Here is a 21,982-nt window from a genome sequence, read left to right as displayed (position 1 = left end):
ATCATAGCCAAAACAACAACAAAAAAAGACAAATTGGACTTCATAAAATTCACCACTGCTCTTCAAAGAACACTTTTTTAAAAAAGGAAACTAATGACAAGGAAAAATTATTGAAATGTATTTGGTAAAGGGCTTATATCCAATATAAAAGAACTCTTTTTTTTTTTCTTTTTTGGGGGAGTAGTCAGTACTAGGGTTTGAACTCAGGGCTTTGCACATGTAAATGCTCTACCTACCACTTGAGCCCTTTTTGCTCTGGTTATTTTTGAGGTAAGGTCTCACTTTATGCCTGGGTGGGCCTGGATTGCTGTCCTCCTAGTTATGCTTTCTGCAGTAACTTGGATGACATGTGTACACCATTGTGCCCAGCTATTGGTTGAGACAAGGTCTCATGAACTTTTTTTGTTGGTTTTTTGAACCATGATCCTCCTGATCTCTGCCTCCTGAGTAGCTAGAACTCTTATAACTCACTGTAAGAAAATAACCAAAGCTGGGCGCCGGTGGCTCACGTCTGTAATTCTAGCTACTCAGGAGGCAGAGATGAAGTGGATCTCTTGATCTGGTAAACAGTTCACGAGACCCTGTCTCGAAAAACCCTTCACAAAATTAGGGCTGGTGAAGTGGCTCAAGGTGAAGGCCCTGAGTTCAAGCCCCAGTATTGCAAAAAAAAAAGAAAGAAAGAAAAGAAAAGAACCTAACTTTAAAAAAAAAATTGGCAAGAGACTTGAATAGACCCTTCATAAAAAAAAAAAAAAAAAGACATGAATAGGCACCAGGAAAAGATGCTCAGTATCATTAGTCATTAAGGAAGTGTAAAACTACAATGAAATTACTACTATACAGCATTAGAATGGCTAAAGTAAAAAGTGTGTACAATACTTAGGGTCAGAGAAGATGTCGAGCAACTGGAACACTTACATTATTGACAAGAATGGAAAATGGAAAAAAACATTTAGCAGTTTCTTACAAAGTCCAACTTTTTTTTTTTACCATATGACTCAGCAATTCCATTTCTAGATATTTAGCCAATAGGAAGGAAGACATATTCCACATAAAACTTGTACATGGCTCTCATAACTGCTTTTTTCATACTAGTCCCAAACTAGGAACAACCCAAATATCCAACAACTTAATCCTTAAAATACAACACTGCTTGTCAATAAAAAGCAATGTATACAGCTACATAGATGATTAATTTAAATGTTATGTTGAGCAAAAGAAGCCAGATACAAAAAGAATATACTGATTGTGCTTATATAAAAGTTCTGGAACATGCAAGACTGTAGAAAGAGACTTAGATCATTGGGTACCTGATATGGGTTGGAAGTTGGAGATAGTCTGCAAAGCATGAAGAAGCTTGCCAGAAAGATAAAAGTCATAGGATAGTGGCTACATGGGTATATATAAATATATTTGTTAGAAGTCATTTGGGCTGGAGGTGTGGCTCGAGTAGTAGAGCACCTGCCTAGGAAGCACAAAGCTCTCAGTTCAAACCCCAACACTGCCAAAAAACAAAACAAAATGCACCTGTGCTCTTACAGTATGTAAGTTATATTGTCTATAAATCATACCTCAGAGAAGTTTATAAAAAAAAAAAACTAAAGCAAGTCACTTCTTAATAGCTGGAAGCTTATACATTAATTTGAAGGCTTTTTCTCTTTAGTAGTCTAGTCCATGTGTCTTTGACTTAATATCTCCAAACTATATAGTAATATCTTGATTTCTCTCCACCAGAGTTAATTTCTTCCTTAATACATAGAACTAAGAAGCCTCTCAGAAGGAAGAGATTAATTGTAGTGCTGGGAATTTAGGAAGACTTCATTGTGGTATTTAGGGTAGGTCTTAATTTCTCTAATATTTCCTAAGCTCCTTGAAGGCAAGAAACACATTGGCTCAACATTTGAATCCTCCGTGGTCTTTGCACACTATCAGATACATAGACGCACTGGAGAAATGTTGATTTGAATGCTTTTTTACTCATATTAACTATTTTAAAATACTCTAGAGTTGTTCAGAAACAGGGTTAGACTAGATTATTTGTAAAATGACTTAATTCTTCACAATTAGTAAGCTTTTAGCAAGACTTTCCTTAATCCAGGAATATGTTTAGTTCCTTAGTGATGAAGAAACATACCCCACCCCTTATTTTTTGGCAATACTGGGGTTTGAACTCAGCGAGTGCCTACACTTGCTGGACAGGCATTCTACCACTTGAGTCACACTCCAGCCCTGCAAAACAATTTTAGTTGAAAAAAATAATTTTTTTTGGCAGGCCTGAGCTTGCTCAGGAGGTACTCTACTGCTTGAGCCACACCTGCAGCCCTGTCTTGAGTGATGTGTCAGTCTGATGAATTGCAGAACTTGACCTTCCCTGTCTGAATCATACATATCCATAAGGACTGATGTCTATGCATCAGAATACTTTTGTTTGTCTGTGGTATTATAGGCTTGAGAAAAACCTATTTCAACAGTCATCTTTAGCAGTGACTCAATGTTTCCATTTTAATTCTAGGCTTATGATATACCTCATTTAATTTTGTTGGCTATTAACTTTTTCTAATTTTTCTTTGTCATGTTTTACATTATTAAGACTCCTTTATTGTTTTTAAATATCTATTTGTACTTTCTCTCTTTTAAATACAGTTGCAATCCTTAGAGATTTATAGACCTAACAGTGTGCTTTAATTTTATTTATCATAAATAAAATTTCTTTAGGAAAGTGGTAATTTCAGAAATTACCTGGTATAGCCTTCAGGCAAGTAAATTCTGGCCATATTTTTCCTTTAAGAAATTTTAAATCTATTAAGCACTTTTACCAAAGGTTTAAAAATTTAAGAAAGTTAAATTCTTTTTTCTAATATTTTAGGGTAACACCTGTCTGGAGAATGGATCTTTCTTACTGAACTTTACAGGCTGTGCAGTGTGCAATAAGAGGGATTTTATGCTAATCACAAACAAATCCTTGAAAGAGGAAGATGGAGAAGAAATAGTTACCTATGATCGTAAGTAGACTTTTTTTTTTAAAAAAATGCAAGTCTGATTAAGAGACTAAGTAAGTAAAAAGTATTTAGAAGGTGTCTGGCACACAGTAAGCCCTCAATAAATCATAGTTGTTATTATTACATTGTTTTTACTAGATCTTTTTGTTACCACTAAGTGTATTTAGTTATTTTGGGGTGAAGACTGGGGTTTGAACTCTGGGCCTCACGCTTGCTGGGCAGGTGCTTTTACCACTTGAGCCACTCCACGAGTCTTAAATTTACTTTAAAGGGCTGGGGCTGTAGCTCAAGTGGTAGAGTGCTTGCCTAGCATACATGAGGCTGTGCATCTGTTTGTTCTCTAGCACTTAAAAAAAAACTTATGTCCATTGGTTTTTATTTATGATTAGTTATAGTAGCACATTTACTTTCATTGCCGAGAATAAAAGCTTTTTTGGGGGTGTGGGGTAAGTAACTGGGTTTGAACTCAGGTTCCTGTGCTTCCTAGGCAAGTGCTCTACCCACTTGAGCCATACTGCCAGCCTGAAAATCTTTTACATAGTTAGATCCAGCTAGTTTAAAAAACACACTTAAGTATCTGTTAATTGGTTACCTTAGAGAGCTTTCACTGGGAATTAATATATGCACATTAAACCTCTTAGTTCATACCCTAATTATGTACTGTTGCTTTGTGACAGATTGTGGATTTCCCGTTAAGGTGGCTATTATAATGGGTTTCCTGCTATGTTAATATGAAAGAGTTAAGATTCTTCTTAAGCATTATTATTCCGGTAATAGAACTTTTACTGTTTTAAGAAACTTTTCAAGACTTAATTACATAAGTTTCTTTTTGTTGTGGCAGATCTGTGTAAGAATTGTCATCACGTAATAGCCAGGCATGAGTATACATTCAGTATCATGGATGAATTTCAGGTAAATGTATAAATATGGATATGTTATGGGGGAAGATAACAAAAGTACCCTGAGAAATCTACATATAGTTTTTACAAATGAAATACTAGCATCTATTAGTAAAGGAGACTATTTTTGTCTTCTACCTATACAAGTTGAAAGAGAAACTTTAAATATGGGTGGATCTGTGCAAACTTGTTTTTACAAGAGTCACACATCAAAATGTGGGTCTTAAAAATGATCTCTCAGTCCTTTAAATAAAAATGACATTTTTATTTATAAAGAATTGTCCATAGATGGTCACAGAGGGACACATCAGTAATCCAGCTACTTGGGAGGCTGAGATTGGCAGTGTTGCAGTTTGAGGCCCAGTCTGGGCAAAAAATAGCAAGACTCCCTCCTGCCCCCACCATCTCAGCTACCAAGCCTGTGGAGTGGTGTATAACTGTAATTACTGTATAACTGTAATCCCAGCTAGATTACAGTTATAGAGGATAGAGGTCCAAGGCCAGCCACAGGCAAAAAACAAGACCCTATCTGAAAAATAACAAGCGTAAAAGAGCTCAGTATGTGGCTTAAGTGGTAGACCACCTGCTTAGCAAGCATGAGGCCCTGAGTTCAAACCCCAGTATCACCAAAAAGAAAAAGAAAAGAGAAAGAAAGAAAAAAGAACAGTCCATGATGGCTTCTTGTGAGATTATTATTGTGCTTCCTTCTTCTCTGCTCACATTTGCTGGCTTTAAGTTTTGGCCTATTTATTCACTGTCACCTTATTTGATGGGCATGGAAGTCTTGATAAGGAGGTTACCTTTGTTTTTCCTAGTTATCTTGAAGAGTTGAACAATTCTACAGTTTCAAGCATTTAAGAAATTTTATATTTGTCAAGTAAAATTACAGGATGAATATACCAAGGTTGAAGGAGAAAAACAGAGCCACTAGAGAAGAAGAGATTTGTTTTAAGAATTAGTTTTCATGAGTTGTGAACATGTGAAGAATTCTATGAATTTCTATGGCCTAATGTAGGCCTGAAGCTCTGATAGACAGGAAAAAAAGCTAGACAGTCAGTGAGAGAGAGCCCAGGTCAAACCCTTGGCTGGTCCTTACTGCCTCTGTTTTTAAACCTTCAGATTGAGTTACTGATTTTGTGTGACCTATGTGTTTATCCAAAGGATACAAATACAAGATTAGAACTTTCCACAGTCAAGGGAATTTTTTTTTTTCTCTTTTGAGACAGGGTTTTGCTATGTAGTCTAGGCTGGCCTCAAACTCATAATCCTTGTGCATCAGCCTCCTGAATGCTGGGATTACAGGTATGGGCCACTATGCTTGGCTAAGAGAATTTTTTATGTACCTCAAATTTGGGTAGTACTTTAAATAGGAAATAAAAAAGGATAATCTTTCCTAACTGAATCATAAAATAGTATAACACTTTTTACTCATTCTTGTGTTAACGTGAAAGAAAGACTTTAGCCACCTGGTCTGATTTTTGAACATCTTTTTTTTTTTTTATTTTATTTATATGTGCATACAATGTTTGGGTTATTTCTCCTCCCTTTCCCTCTCCTCCCCCCACCTTTCCCCCCTTACCCCCTCGCCCTTATCTCTAATTTTGCTGAAGAGAGAGTATAAGCAATAATAGGAAAGACCAAGGGGTTTTGCTAGTTGAGATAAGGATAGCTATACAGGGAGTTGACTTGCATTGCTTTCCTATGAATGTGTGTTACCTTCTAAATTAATTCTTCTCAAACTAACCTTTTCTCTAGTTCCTGGTCCCCTTCTCCTATTGGCCTCTGAGATTGAGATTTTAGATATTAAGGGACCCTTGCTTTTTTTTCCCCTTTGACACCTTCTACTGTGTTGAACAACATCTTGACTATAACTCTTTGACATCCAAAACTTCCATGTGACTTAGAGTAAAATCAAGATCTCGATGAATGAGTAATAGGTAAATGGAGGAATGAGCATCTCATGGACATAAAGAAACAGCTCTGTCCTTTTACAGGAGGTAACTGTTTTCCATACCACATGTGAGCTCTTTAGAGTTCTTAAATGAATATTGAGATTGCCGTTTATATCCTGATGATGCCATTTTAAATCACTCCCATGAGACCAAAGTCTGGCTGGTTTTCTTTTATGACTAAATGCATTTCTGTTGCAGAAATTACTCTGGGGTAAGAAGAAAATAGGAAGATGGCTTATAGTCACAACACTTGCTGTGAACTCCTCTTGAAAAAAGTCTTAAAGTGGGCTCTCTGTCTACATTCCAGCATCTCTCCCCCAGGCCATATTCTGTACTCTATGACATCAGATGATTTTTCTTACTTTGTTTTGTTTTTTGGTGGGACTGGGGTTTGAATTCAGGGCGTCACGCTTGCAAAGTAGGCGCTTTTCTACTTGAGCCATACCATCAGTCCATTTTGCTCTGGTTATTTTGGAGATGAGGTCTTAAGAACTGTTTGCCCATGCTGGTCTTGAATCTTGATCTTCCTGATCTTAGCCTCCCAAGTAGCTGGATTACAGGTATGAGCCACCAGAGCTCGGCTCATGATTTTTTTTTAAATGAGACTTTTAGACCACTCCATTGGCCTTTCCATAGCTCACCTTTAGCTACAGTGTAATATCCAAACTCCTCATTCCAAAGTTCTCACTGGGCTAATCCAGCTTCCCTTTCCTCATTTCTTATGACTCTTCCTTATGTACACTATATATAGACAGAATCATCTCAATTTTAGACTTTCTTTTTATTTCGTTTTCTGTATGTACCCTGACTCACTTCCTTAGGAGCCACATGTTATCTTCTCTCTTTCTAGCATACTCTTTCTTCATAGGATTTAATTTTTTTTTACATTAAACATATTTCCTTTATTTTTTAAAAATAAATGTACACTCTTTCATTTCATCAGGCTACCTCTGTGATCCATTCTGTAATCATTTTCCTCTTTTTGCCGTTGTTTTCTTTAGGTAGAGTTTTACTATGTAGGCCAGGTTGACCTCCTACCTCAACCTCTGCAGTGTTGGCATTATAGACATGTGCCACCACACCCAGTTTTGCATAGGTCTTTTATTTATTTTCTTAATTTCCCTATGTTCCTCTTAACTACCTGCAAACTGGTTTTCATTTTCATTTGGCTAAAACTACTCTCCAGTAAGTTTCCTGTAATCTAACCAAATCCTGTGGTCTTTGCCTTTGTTCTTAACTCTTTTAACATCTCTTCTGGATCTGGTTTTGTTAACCATTGTCTTTTTGAAACATTTCTTCCCTTAGGGTCCATATTGTTTGACTTTATTTTCTTTCTTTTTAAATCATTTTAACTGCTTCTTTGCCTTTTCTCTCATTTCCTTATTTTACTTTGATTCCCCTGAGCTGGTTCTGGTCTGATCTAGGACCTTCTCTATACTCCGTCGTGTAGTGGGCACATAAACTGAATCTGTTTAAGATATCTTCTAGATTTCCTTCTCTAATGCTAGCCTCACCTGCCCTCCTTTCATCCTTTGTTTCTCTTGCTTTTTTTCTCGCTCCAGCTAACACACACTTCACCATGTCAAGGACCATACCCAGTCAAACCTAAATTACTGCAGCAGCCCCAAATGTAATCCTATATACTACCAGGGGGTTAGTCTTCCTTAAACATGCCATCTTGCACTCTCCTGCTGACCAGCTTCCAGGAACACCTTCTTTTCCTCCTACTTCATGTGTGATCTGCTTGCTTTTTCCAGATCACTGTCATTCTTGCTTTCCCCGTCTTCAAACCTATCAAATCTTACCTCTTTCTATATATTTTTTTCAGTACTGGGATTTGAACTCAAAGCCTCACATTTGCTAGACAGGCTCTCTACCACTTGAACCATTCCACCACCCCAAAATCTTACCTAGAATTTAAGATAGAACTTAAATTCTATCTTCTTACCTTTGATGGTATGGGTTGTACTGTTTTCTCCTTTTTCTGAACTTTTCTTATACCTACATCTGGCCTGAAATCAAGTGAGTCACCCCTTGAGATCTTCCACCTCAGCATAATGGCTTTCATTCTCAGCTGCTATGCCTTATTGTCCTCATCCCCACCCTTCTCCAACCCCCATCCCACAGAATTATTTTGCAGTAAATCTCAAACATAGCACTACCACTGTAATTATTTCATCTTTAAAAGATATAAAACGGCCATAATAAACTTTATTGAAAAAGATAAAATTTTCTAACAGCAAGTCTAGGGGGGAAAGGTAGAGACAGAAGTATATTAATTGAAAAATATATTAGAAATGGTTACAGATATCCTTTGTTTTTCAAAATCCCCTGGCAAAAAAAAAAAAAAAAAAGCCTTTACATAGACTATGGGTTTTTACCTCAGGAAACAAGAGGGGAACTGTAAGACTGTTTTCTGCTCCTCAGTGGGACAGGGGAGAGTATGTGGAGTTAGAATTAATAGGGAGTAGTGGGGAAAGGACTAAGGGACCCTTCAAATAAACCAAAGATCTATTCTTACCCCAAGGTGATTCTACCCATTCCACCCTTCCTCCAAATCTCTACCCCTCAACCTTGCCCAGAGACAGTCTTAATATGAATGGCTGTGAAGAATTATTCTCCCTACTTGGCCAGTTTTGGTGAAAGTGTCCTAATACCACCTCACTTCTTACAGCCCAGGGAGCTGTGTTCCAGGCATTCCAAGTTAGAATTCTAGACATACTTTCACACAGAAATACTGCTGTGTGTGGGTAGATTATATAGCGCTTGTGCAGTATAAATTTAAAAGACTTATAGATTTTCTCAGGAACCCAGTCACTATGTATATGACATTGCTTCTGTGGGAAACTGCTTTTGAATTCCAAACAATTGATTTACAATGAAATTTAGATTCCAGACCACCTGTAAATTAAAGATTACAATTATAATCAGGCTCACTGATGTAATGATTTTGCCACATTATGTCATGTGTTTTTTCTTCCAGGTTAGATAGATTTTATAAGGTCACACTTTATCCTTGCTTTCTTTGATGCCTGCCAGTTCATTTAGTACAAAGGATAGATTGGTTGGAAAAATTCAGCTATTCTAGTTTCACACATACTCCCTCTTTTTTTTTGTCTTAAAAAAAAAAATAGGTTGTTTTCCTGCTAGTAATGTCTGATGGGTTAAAGCAGTAGAAGTATTTGAGAGCAATAAAACATTTTGGAGAGGGTAAATATTTCTTTCCTTTTCAATTCATGAGACTTGTATTTGTTCTATAAGTTCTAGCCTCCATGTATTTCTACTGTGTTTGTAGAGTAGAGTAGACTTTAAAATTAAGTGGAGGCTAGATGTGAAGCTCAGTGGTAGAGTGCCTACATAGCATGTAAAGGCCCTGGGTTTGATTCCCCAGCACTATAAATAAATTTTTAAAAATAAATAAATAAATAAAATTAAGCTATGTGTAGTCTTTAAGAAATAATCTTTTTTACTTTTACAAGTTTACTCCCCTCCTTTAACTAATCAGTAGGAAATGAGAAAGCAATCCCCTGCTTCTGCATCTTTGTACCATTGCCTTTGTTTACCTGTGTGGCCTCTCTAGTGACTGTCCAGATCCAAGAAACACTAAGTATCTTGACTAATTAGTCTCTAGACAGCTAGCATCTCAACATCAGGTGAAGAAATACTAATAGATTTGACACAGATGTTTGTTTTCCTAAGAAATATTGAAAGGTTTTTAAATGAAAAGTTTAAAGGAAATATGTCTGTACCTTCCATTTATGACTTTATTAAATGTTCTACAGAGTGACAACTGTAAGAGCAGGATATTGCCCTATAAATTTTTACCCAAAAAAACTCCTCTGTCCTCAGACTGGACATTTTAAAGCCCAAGACACATAAAATCCTTAAATAGATGAAATTCCAGGCAACTAGTTATTTAAGTATGAGGCATGAGATATAGTGAATTTGACATAATCATTTGTTTTCCTACAGTAGATTTAAAATAGCTTTTTCAGTTTGGGAATTTTCTCCTTTTTCCCCCTTCCTGTTATTTATAGTGTTAAATATCTTAGAAAGGAACAGCTCTAAGAACAGAAATTTAACCTTAGGGACCCACACTCAGATTGCTTCATTACTTTTTTATTTTATTTTATTGGTTGTACTGGGGTTGAACTCAGGGCCTTGTGCTTTCTGGACAGGTGCTCTACCACTTGAGCCATGCTGCTAGCCCACTTCTTTACTTTAAGTACAAGCACTAAGCTAAATATGTATGCTTTCTAAGTCAAGAAATAGCTATGTATTTCCAAAATTCTTATATTCTTATATTCATAGTAAATAAAAGTACCAGTGTGTATTTAGTTTATCTAAACAGAAGGCTCTGGAGATAGGCAGGATAAACCTAAACATTGCTAATAGATGTTGAAGAAAGTGATCTAATGTACAGAAAGAATATCCATGACAGTTTGTAGAGAAGCGCTTTATTGAACAAAGTCAGTTATAAAGCATCTTTCTCTCTGTCCCTTGAGGTAATTATGTACTTTGTCTTGTTCTAGGAGTATACCATGCTGTGTCTGTTATGTGGGAAAGCTGAAGATACTATCAGTATTCTCCCTGATGACCCTCGACAAATGACTCTGTTATTCTAAGACTACTTCTGCAGTTCTATTGTAACAATGTTGGGTTGAGCAAACCTGATGTTTTTTCTAATAATGAAAGTTCTTTGTATATTTTCTTTGCTGCATAGACTTATCTGTTCTTTGAAAGAAAAGTAATTTGGGGGATTTGTGTTCCCTAGAGCAGAATTCTTCTGCTGAAGTTTTAGTTAGCAGTTATTTATCCAAAAAATAACCATAGTGGGTGCACACCTAGGGTTCAGATCTTGGTTTCCCATAAAAGGAGCCAGAATTCCTTGGGGAAAAAAATGACTGGTGGAGTAGGGCAGTAAATAGGCAAGATGAGCCTGGAGCATCTTGTACTACAAAAAAAAAAACCACAGTGATTTGGGTATGTCAGAGAGACAGAGAAGTCAGAGAAGTAAGTCACTGGAAGGAGCCACAACTGGAACAATGTGAGTAAGAAAATAAGCGAATTGGTATTGAGTTATAACCCAAACTAATAAATATTCATAAGTGCATACTGATATAAATAAATGACTGACTGAATGAATGAATAAATAATTAAGAATAGACAAATCTCCCATGAAGAATTCCAAATAATAGATACTCACTCCTTAAGTATAAGCTGTGTACATAGTGACTTCCTTACAAAGGGTAGACTGTGGAAAGGAAGGAAAAGAGTAATTTTATAGTAGGGCAATCTGACAAGCACTAGCTCAGCCAGGTGATCAGGTAACATCATCAATGATAAGTCATGCTGGTCAGAGGTACCCTTGATATGATGTGATGAGAGTGGTACTTTACCTCTGTGGTCTTCCTCCCAAAGAGTCATAATGCCAGTCTAATCATGAGACAGACATCGCACAGTTCCCAGTTGAGGGAACCTCTACAAAATCCCTGACCAGTACTCCTTGAAACTGCCCCAAGGTCATAAAGGACAGTCTGAGGAACTGTCCAGCTAAGAAGAGCCTAAAGTGACATGGTGACTACTGAGGTGTCCTAAGTGGGAATCCTATATTAGAGATAAAAAGGACATTTTTTAGAAACTAGAAAAAACTGAATAAAGAGTAAACTTCAGTTAATATAAGTGAATAATTTCATTTGCTCCAAAGTGATCTTAGAATATCTTATTTTGCATAGTTGAATGAACACCAGCTCTGGGATTATAAACCATGGCATTTAGCCTACTCTGCCATTTGGTAGCAGTGTAATCATTAAGCAGTGTATTACTCTGGACTTCATTGTCCCATTTCTATAAAATTGGGCTAATAAAATGTGTTATTATGCATTTCACAGTATTATTAGGAGATATAGATGAAATAATGAATACAAAATACTTGGGAAGGTATAGCAAGTACTAGATACAGTGAGGTGGCTTCAATTCTCATTCTAAATCCGAAAAGAGATTGACTATTAGAAACAAAATTGTTTCCTCCTAATAGCTAGGAGATATTAGAAAAGCTTATAAGAAAAAAAGTGACCAGTGTGTTCATTGTTGATACCAGAGAAAAGTGTTGTTGTGTAACGGCAATAGTAATAACAATAGGTGAGGTTTATTGAGTACTTATTTAATAGCTCCATGAAATAAGTACCATTTTTATTCCAGTTTTAGAGTCAGAAAAAACTAAGACACAAATAAGTAACTTGCTGAAGGTCACACAACTACTACAGTGTGTAAACATGAGGTATAAAAGTCTGGCAAGGTTAGGGAGAGGTTGAGAATATCAGTGACAGCACTCCCAGGAATCTCAGCGTGTCAAATAAAAAAATTTGTTACTGAGAAAAGTTAAGTCAGCTGCTCCATAGGGATCAGTTGTTTCATTCCTGGAAAATATTTCTCATTTTGCTACAAATTTATATCTGACCTGCTGAGGAGATCATTTGATGAAATGAATCCAAAAAGCAGAGAAAATGTTTCATAACTTTAAATAGCAGCACTAAGCCCATGATAGCCTCTGCATTGTCCTTTCTTGGCCTTTGCTAATGCTTCCAAGTTAGTCATTTGAAGCTCAAGAGTATGATTTTACATGCTCCTGCTGATGTCCTCATCTGTTGCTGAATGTATAATTATCTGTTTGCTTTGGATATAGAGCGCAAAAATTTAAAACCTAACATCTTATTCATGTATTTCACTATTATTCAACCAGTGTTTTGTGATACTTTATCATCTAGAATTCTTCTTTGGGTCTAATAGAAGAAAGACCTCTTAAATCTAATTCCATTGAATCCGTATTTTTCTCCTCAAATAAATGGGAACAAGGCAAAAGTTTTTTTTTTTTTTTTCTTTCCTGGGATATAAGAGGAAAAGAAACCACCTGTGGTGTCACTGGAAATGTGGGCTGGTCCTGATACCTCACTCTTCCTCTACTTAATTTATAGATCTACAGATCTGGCATTTAGCTAGTTGGCTTCTTGAAATGAAAAGCTCAGCCTGTATTTGTTATTGTATTGTTTTAGCTAACTCTGTCTTTCTCAAATGGTTTTGGCATCTCCTAAAACTATTTAATTAACATATGACCTAGCTTGGGCACAACCAAATATTTTCTGTTTCTTGTAAATTACCACTAAAAATATATGTCCACTGTTCTTTATTTCAGTGTATCAGAAATCCTGCCAGTTTCATTCTTTCATTTTGTAGCAAGGCTAGTTACTTGACTGAATTTGAGGTGCTTGATACTAAAACGTATGTTTCTTGACTATAGTACAAGTCTGTATTTTGAGACACAACTTGTACCCAACTGGGTAAAAAAAGTGCATGGTGTAGGATTAGCTTTGCTGCTGGTGGAACAGTGTGACAAGTCAGTTATCCTGTCTCTACCTCAGTTTCTTCAATTGGCCAATGGTAACAATTATGTCTCCTTCATAGACATTTTTGTTTTTGTTTTTGCTTTTTTTTTAATTATATAAAATAATTATGGGGGGGTGTGCCTTTTTGTTTTTGTTTTTTTGGCAGTAATTTGAGTTTGAACTCAAAGCTTCACACTTGCTAGACAGGCACTCTACCATTTGAACCACATGTCCAGCCCAGGTTGTACATTTTTAATGGGTTTCACTATGACATTTTCATACATGCATATAATGTACTTTGATCATATTCACCTTCTCTTTTTTCCCCTTCCCTGATCCCTTTCTATCCATATAGTCCCCCTTTTAAATCCATGTTTGTTTTTTTAATCTAGAGTCCACATTTGAGAGAAAACTTGATATTTGTTTTTCTAGTATGGCTTATTTTGCTTACTATCATGATCTCCAGTTCCATCCATTTTCCTGCAAATGATGCAAATTCATTCTTTCTTATGGCTAAAGAAAACTATTGTGTGTATATGCAGCATTTTCTTTATCCATCTATTAATGGGCTAATTCTATAATTTGGCTATTGTGAATAGTGCTGCAATAAGCACTCAGTTGTATAATTCTATAAAGTAAGTGAAAACATTTGGAAGGTGTGCAATACTCTCAGTGATTTATTTTTTCCTTTTGTTTGTTACTAATAGCTAGATGCTATTTTCCTAATGCCTGCCATTTAGAATCCTATACATCAAAAAGGAAGAAGAGAAAGTGGGCAGGAGTCACATCTTCACCCTGGGGTTCTCATTGTAAATCACTGAACATCCCCATTCCTTCCTTCCTACTTTTATGCTTCACTTCATCTATGACTCCCCTCTGCCCCTTATAAAGATAGTCCTGTCTTCTTTTCTTGGATCCAGGCCTCTATGATGATGAGCCCAAATTACATTTATATATACATATATACATAGAAGTGTATATTGTATATTAGGTATACTTGTTTTGTTTTTGTTTTTTTGGTGGAACTGTGGTTTGTACTCAGGGCTTTGTGCTTATAAACAGGTACTCTACCACCTGAGCCATGCCTTTAGTCTGTGTATCTATGTATACATTTGTGGATACACAAATGTATATATAAATTTCCATCTATACATAAGCACACCTATAAACTCTGTGTATTGGAGCTACTTAAAAATTTCTTGCTCTGTTAGCCTAATTCACTCAAATATCTTGTACCTAATCAGTGGTCTTCATGAAGGAAAACCTGAGCTAGAAAGCAACAGTGTGGTCTTATGATTAAGAGTAGATGCTTCGGTGTCAGAATAACCTGGCTTACTAGCCCTTTGTCCTTGGTAGATAGCTCACCCAACTATCTCTTTTTAAATTGAAATAAAAACTCTTTGAATATGAGGATTGAATAGTCTAATGTATTTAAATTACTTAGGTAGTTTGGATGATGGTTGTGATGGTATTGAGAAAATAATAGCTAACTGGGTACCAGTGGCTCATGCCTGTAATTCTAGCTACTTGGGAAGATGATCGAGGTTTGAGGCCAGCCCAAGCAAATAGTTCATGTGACCCCATCTCCAAAATAACCAGAGCAAAATGGACTAGAGGTGTGTCTTAAGTGTTAAGAGTACCTGCTAGGGTTCAAACCCTAGTCCCACCCCAAAAAAGAAAAGATATAACTATAGGAACATAGTCATAAAGATGACCAGTTTCACTCCATTTATCTTGGCCCCTTAAAATCACTTGTAAGGTGTATTTTTTGTAAGAGCTCACACACAAGTGATTCTGTCATTCCTCTAAATTAAGCAGCATTATCTCAGCACTTCTGGCAGAGCTTGTTAATGAGACTTCTTCCTACTTCTGAGTGCCCTTACGGAAATTTGATTAAAAGATTTTGTTTATCCATGGAAGTGTGTGATTACACTAAAGTTTTGTCTTGTCTGTTGATGAAAGGGGGGAAAATGAGATGAAGAATAAAGGAAAGAAACATTTTCTCTTCCTTTTAACAACACCACAACGAAAGATTTAGTACAGCTAAAGGTCCATGTAAAACAGATTCCTGCCCATCCTGCCTCACTTGTTTCCTTCTGAGGCAAACTGGTCAGGTCCTTTCTGAAGCTAACAGCATTTTCCCTGAGTCCTCTTTTTGCATTATAGCTCCTGAGGCCCTGCAAAATCACTTCTATTGAAATTACCTTTCCTTTGGGAATCCCTAAATTATTCATTGAACTTGAGCCTTGTGGGAAAAACCCAACACACTGTACTGGCATACCAAGCCCTAAATTGCCAGTGGAATAATGCCAACATCCAGGATCACTGACTGTTACTGGATGTAGCAACAGGTTATCACATTATAAAGATGATTAACTGATCATAGTACCATCCAACGTGAATTCCCTCTTTCATTTCATCAGGGAAGCAATTTATCTCTGTAGTAACTGCTCTAAAATCAATGCATGGTCCTGCCTCAGAAGAAATTCATATGCCAGCTGTTGGCTTTAAGAAAAGGAATCTGAAAGAAAGCCTTGAATTTTCAAGAGTCAAGTTGAGGGCAGACTTTATTTAGCAGAAGGATGCTAGGGGATTCCCACTATAATGCTCAGGTTACCCTTTGAAATAAAGCACAATTCATGACAGAGCTTTAGTTTAAAGGTCAGACGGTGGGGATTATTAACCTCTATTCCACATTTGCTCTCATATGATGCAAGTGCTTGGAAGATGGTTATGAGGAGCAGATTAAAGGAATAACTGTCAGTCGGCATTAGAATTCTCAAGCAGTAGATTTTTTTGGAGAACTGTCATTCAGGACTTGAATAAGAAGTAAAATATTCCATCTAGTGGTCAAAGGGAAAAGTGTAATGAGAATATTCCAGGATGAAGTTTGTGAGACAAAGTGACAGGGCAGTGGCTTCCCAGCAGGTGAAAAAACATAACAGAACCTTGTCTAGGTGGTATTGAACATCATCCTTATAAAGCCACTGAGCACAGCTGCTCTTAGCCCCAACCATGTTGGCAGGTTATAAACTCTGACTCTTTAAAGGGAGGCCCTCTCCCTTCCCCACCTTCATGGAGGTAGAAATGAACCCAGTCATTCATGCCTCTGTTTGTCTTGTGCCTTAATTTGTGACTCTGCAAGCTTGAGAAGAACAAGAATAGAATGTGAATTTTAAAAGGAGGGAGTCAGCCTAGCAAAAGATCAAAAACATGTTATTCAACAAAGTGATCAGGAAAAGAATGAAGTGTGCTTTGTGTTTCTAGTAGCTGTATTCTCTATGCCCTTGCTGTCAGTAAAAGTTGACCAAATTGAATTCCAGGAATTTCTCTAGGTACAGGCAATATCTAGTTGGCCTAGTATCCACAGTCATTTGGTATTTTCCTGCTTAATAATTGTCCAACAGGCTCCCACTATGCTCAGTGAAAGGGGCCACTGTCTTTTACTCCTCTTTATTATTTCCTCTTTTACCTAAGTTCTGGACAAGAGCCATAAAATAACAAAATTAACATTTTCCTCAACTCCAGCTGTTAAAGACCTTGAGCAGGGCCTGCTTTCCAGGCACTATTTAGAGGATCTCCTTGATTAAAGCCTCCCTCCGCCAAACCTTGGTGTGCTACCAGCTCCTCTGTCCCACTGCAGTGTGTACCACCCCTCTGCCTTTTGTTAAGGAAGAAGACACAAAGAGCCTGGCCATTTCCACACCTGCCCTTTATTGGATTTTTATCTAGCAGGCTGACTCCAGGACCTTCACACTTTTCAGACATCACCCATAAGGATTTAGGAGGATACCATCATTCTGTGAAGGCCCAGAGCCTACATGGGTCTTAGATCCCCAAGTTGAAACACCAAGAAGGTTGAGCGAGGAAAGAAACAGGCAGATGGGAAAGGCAGGCTCTTCAATGAAGGGAGTGACGTCGAGGGAAAGTTTAAGCTCAGTAGTGTCTCCTCAGGGCACCCTGAATCCTAAGGAAGAATACTTGGGAGCTGGAAGGAGTAGGAGATCCGTGTGCTGAGCAGCTCACATCTATATGGCAACTTTGAGGAGACGCTTGATGTCAGGCTCAATGTTGATGGTATGGAAGGTGCGGCTGTAGCGGCGGAAGGGCTCCCCCTCCGGCCCTATGAGGAACTTCTCAAAGTTCCAGGCCACATCTGAGCGGCGCACTGGACTCCACATGATGAGCTTGGGATCGGTCATGAGGGAAAATGGGTCATCATAAGGATAAGGGAGCTTGTCCTTCAGGTAGGCGAAGACAGGATGCTCGTTCTGCCCATTTACCTCACACTTTTGGATAAGAGTGAAGGTGGGTTCATATCCACCGCCAGGGCGGACATACTTGAGACTGTGCAGGATCTCCTCATTCTGACAGTTCTCCTGGAGGAGAAAAAGACAGCATGGAAAAGGGCAGGGGAAACCAAGGACTCACCTGTGAAAATATTTCCTCCTACAACACTCCTTTCTCAGAATCATTCTTTTCTCTGCATGTGCATGTGTGCATGCATTTCGTGTGTGTGTGTGTGTGTGTGTGTTCCTTCTCCCTTTATTTTCTTTGCCTACTCTTGACTTAGAGTTTTCCCTCTCCCACCTAGTGTTTGATGGTATGCTAGGCCGTTTCTGAAAGTTTTTTTGGGGGGTGTGGGGACAGTACTGGGGTTTGAACTCAGGGCTTCTTGCTTGCTAGGCGGGCACTCTACCAAACTGAAAATTCTTGTAGTTCCTAGCTTGGCTGCTCTTATGCTTAAAGACTTAGTACTTTTGAAAAAATTGACCCTGAGCAGTTCTTTCTCCTTTTTTTTTTAAATGTGAGCAGTTTTTACAGTATTTGTTTGAAGGTTCAGGGAATCTTGAGTTCAGGTCAGAAGAAGAAAAGGAAAGGAGGCTCAGATTATATATACAGCCTTAGAACCTGTTCTACACACACACACACACACACACACACACACACGCGCGCACGCAAACACACACACTCTCCCACTCCCTTCTACCATGTTACCTTCTGCTCCGGTTGTGCCTCTCTTGCTTCTAATTACATGTGTATTAAGTACAGCAGCCTTCACTTCTGTCTTACTCAGCTCCTTAAGTCAAGGGTGAAAATGAGACCTATGGGGAATGAGATTTACAGCTTCTGGCTTTGCCTTGTCCCAGAACTAAGATGCAAGTAGGAAGCTGCATAGATGAAGGAAGACCCCATCCAAGGAAGTCTAGTTTTCAAATGCCTTAAAGGCAAATCAAGTTAGTGACAACAGTGAATATACTCTAAATAGAACTATTTAGTGACAGGAATGAATCAAATATTAGAATAAAAACAAGGTTTCCTGTCTGGGGGGTGGGGGGAATGCTGAGAAAATAAGACCTTGAGGGCTAAGTGTTGTATGTAGGAATATGTAATTATTCCTTTCATTTATAAGCTGCTGTCCAAATCTGAATCTCATCTTTACTTACTGTACTCAGTTATGAATGCTTTAGCTCAGAACCTGTTACCTGTCTTTCCCTCCTCACTGCTGTCCCTGTCCTATCCCCACTCAGCATTCCCCACCCTGACAACCTCCAAATGCCTATGAGAAACTATTTTCCTCGCCTCCTCCCCAGGCTAAGAGTCAGCTCTCTCTCTTTCTCTCTCTCTCTCTCTGTCACACACATGCACATGCACACATACACACACGGAGTTCCTGCTTCTGACTTATTAGAAGAACCATGACAAACCACTATGACGCTCATGAGCTCCAGCTGATCTCTATTAGACTTCTTATCTCTTAATGCAAATAGCTGGCCAGTTCCTAGTAGGTTATGGACCCCCTCCAGCAACTAGCTAGTCCAAAGTGATGATGTAAGGCTGGAGGCATCCCTAGGGCTGGAGAGAAGCCTCTTAAGAGGTTTTACCCTTTCTGTCTCTGCCCTGACAAAGGTTGGATAGATAACTAAGAGGGAAGGAACAGTAAGCATAGTAATGGTTTTGGCTCCAGTTTGTCACAGTCAATTAACCTTCATCCTTCCTACTTACATCTAGGCTAATCCTTCCTTGCCTTCATGGCACTGTAAATTGGAGTGAGGGGATTATAATTAGAGGGTTCACTTGGGGACATCCTACCCACTTATACAATTCAAATCATAAGTATAAGTGGAGGATAACTAAAAGATAACTTGAGGTGTGCAAGCAATGCCCAGAAGCAGCACATACATATTGCAAACCTTTCCATTTTTCCCATACTCCCTTTCTACCTGGCTGATCTAAACAAACAAGTCTCCAATATAAATAATAAACTGCATTTATGTAGTATCTTAATGTTTTTCTAGTTATTTTTGTATCTTCATGAACCTCACAATAATCCTAAGAGCTAAGTGGCATTACCTACAATTGATAGATGAGGAAACTAAAACAGAAATATTAAGTGCCTCTTTCAGGGCCATAAAGCTACTACTGAACAGCAGAACCAGGTATAGCAGGAACAAAGGTCTCCTGAGTCAATCCAGTTTTAATTTGATTCTTGACCTTCTATTTCTTCTACTCATTCATTCAATAAATATTTAATGAGTGGTTTTTTACCCTAAGCACTGAGGACCTAATGAAGAAAAAAACAGCCTTCATGGAACACAGTAGGAAGACAGTAAACGATGAAAACGCATATCCTCAGTGTTTTAATCTCAAAACTCATCTACTTCCCTTCCTTTTGGCACATATACCCAAAGACATTTGAGGAAACAGGACCCTCAAATGCAGACACTCCAACACACATAATCATTTACCCCCTTCCCTTATCCTACTGAGTCAAATCAACCCAGCTTCTTGAGTACAACCCAAGGGACCCCTCACCTGATGTCCAAACTGGTTGCAAGGGAAGCCGAGAACCACCAGGCGCCTGGGAAAGCGGCATTGTAGCTCATTGAGCTGGGTGAAGTCCCGGGTAGTTGTGCCTCAGAGCGATGCCACATTTTCAATCAGTACTGCCCTGCCTCGAAACGTGTTGAAATCTACCTTCTCCCCATCCAGGCTGATGGCACTAAGGTCGTAGAAGGATTTAGCGATGTAAGCCATGGTGAAGCACAGAGTGAGCTCTGCCCCGTTCTGTGAGCCCACTTAAGGGTCTATCAAAGGGGTGTGGAGGAAGGAAGAGCCAGGAGGACAGAAAGGATCTCACAAAGGGCCTTTGAGAGTTCCCAGGATGACTTAGCAAAAACAGGCACCCACCTGTATGCACTGTTTGAACAAGGAGGTTGCTCCTCCTCCTTAACAGACTCTGAACAAAGCTGCCTCCTGCCCCACCCTGCTGGCAACCTGGAAAGAGCCAATTTGATATCTATGAGCAGATGTGAATAATTCACTCCTTGCAGGAAACCGGAGCTCTAAAGGTCAGATGGGGAGGAAAAAAAGGGAGGGTGGTATGCAAGACTGACTGTTTGCCCCAGCAAGTTGTTTTCACTTGCCACAGGCATTTCTAGAAATAATGACTTTCAGTTCCTCAGTTATCCTAAGGCAAAAAAGATGTGTTTACCTTGCAGATTTTTTCAGAGTGGTATTCCTTGTCCTGGAGAACATTTCAGTCTTTGCCCCTGTACTATACCATCTCCTAGGTTCTGACCCCACCTCCACCATCCTCCCTCCCCCCAGTCATGAGGATGCAGTCATTGCTCAGATAATGGTAAGAAGGAGTTACAGAACTGGTGGGTAAAGTTGAGTGGACTCAGGGTAGATGAACTGCTCCTGTCTCCCTCTTATCAAAGGTTAGTCTCCAAGACTTTTCAGACCAGCCTTGTTGCTGGCCATCTTTCCAGAGGAGGGGTACAAGGACGTGATGCTGCTGTGGTTCTAGACCCAGGTAGGCCACCATGATGTCTTCAACATCAGCCATGCAATGTATTGCAAGACATTTCAGGGACTGCTGAAGACTCTCATGGGAGCCAACAAACTGAAAAGACCCTGATGCCACTTCATTCTTCCAAGCACTTGCCAACTAAACAAATCACTTTTTTAAAATGCCTGATTTCTCCATCAGTAAAAGTAGCAATTAGGCTTTTCCTGGCTTTGGGATTTTAAAGTGAAATTTCAGTAAGGCGGCAAAAGCTTTCTGGAGAGGGTTTTCACATGTAAATACCCACTGGGAACCATCTCCTAGAACAAAGAGAGCTTGAGAATCTGATTTGTTGAGGAATAGAGGAACTACTCATTAGGGAGTGCCCAGCTTTTCTTTTCTTTTTTTGATTGTACTGGGGTTTGAACTCAGCTTCACACTTGCTAGGGAAGCACTCTATCACTTGAGCCACTCCACCAAGCCCTTTTATGTGTTGGGTATTTTCGAGATAGGATCTCGTAAACTATTTGCCTGGGCTGGCCTCAGACCTTGATCCTCCTGATCTCTGCCTCCTGAGTATTTAGGATTACAAGCATGAGCCACTGGTGCCCAGCTATTCTTCTTTTTATTTTTTAGTCACCCTGTTCCCCTAATATTCAGTTGCTTTCAATGCATTTCATTATACTATCTTTCACAGATGCAATGCCAGCTTTTCTGTCTTGTTGCTTGTTCCATGACTGTTTAAGTACACAGGGAACCATGCATCTCAGCTGGCTGCTCCCCCAAAACAAGTTTCCAATTATCTAAGTGGGAATGGAATCTTTTGCCACCAGGAGGGGTGGCAAAAGTGCAAAGTGAAGTGTGTCCTCTGCTGAGGCTGGGTGGAGCCCTGGATGCAGTCAGTGTGTCCGTACCAAGCCACTGAGTCAGAAGGACTTGGCATCTGACAATGGATGAA

General features: G+C 38.7%; 2 protein-coding genes across 4 annotated transcripts in view; one reads left to right on the top strand and one right to left on the bottom strand.

Moving 5' to 3' along the window:
- The window catches only part of Churc1 (churchill domain containing 1), a 34,593-nt gene that overhangs the window by 5,519 nt on the left and 7,092 nt on the right, over positions 1 to 21,982 (top strand). Inside the window, exons 2-5 of one of the 3 annotated variants that reach the window (XM_074067777.1) lie at positions 2,867 to 3,002; positions 3,841 to 3,911; positions 8,985 to 9,060; positions 10,383 to 10,561. In XM_074067777.1, the coding sequence (XP_073923878.1) occupies positions 2,867 to 3,002; positions 3,841 to 3,911; positions 8,985 to 9,026 (249 nt within the window). In that variant the 3' untranslated portion in view covers positions 9,027 to 9,060; positions 10,383 to 10,561. Of the gene's footprint in view, positions 1 to 2,866; positions 3,003 to 3,840; positions 3,912 to 8,984; positions 9,061 to 10,382; positions 10,562 to 21,982 lie in introns of those variants that run through there. The other 2 variants (XM_020170931.2, XM_074067778.1) reach the window with 2 other exon arrangements.
- Gpx2 (glutathione peroxidase 2) lies at positions 16,928 to 20,522 on the bottom strand. The gene is made up of 2 exons (XM_020170920.2): positions 20,049 to 20,522; positions 16,928 to 17,611 (listed from the first exon to the last, which is right to left on the bottom strand). Exons 1-2 carry the CDS (start codon positions 20,268 to 20,270, stop codon positions 17,261 to 17,263), a joined length of 573 nt encoding a protein of 190 aa, XP_020026509.1. The 5' UTR covers positions 20,271 to 20,522; the 3' UTR covers positions 16,928 to 17,260.

Source organism: Castor canadensis, chromosome 3, assembly GCF_047511655.1.
Source record: "Castor canadensis chromosome 3, mCasCan1.hap1v2, whole genome shotgun sequence".
NCBI classification, from domain to species: Eukaryota; Metazoa; Chordata; class Mammalia; order Rodentia; family Castoridae; genus Castor; species Castor canadensis.
This window is presented reverse-complemented; position numbering and strand designations above follow the sequence as displayed.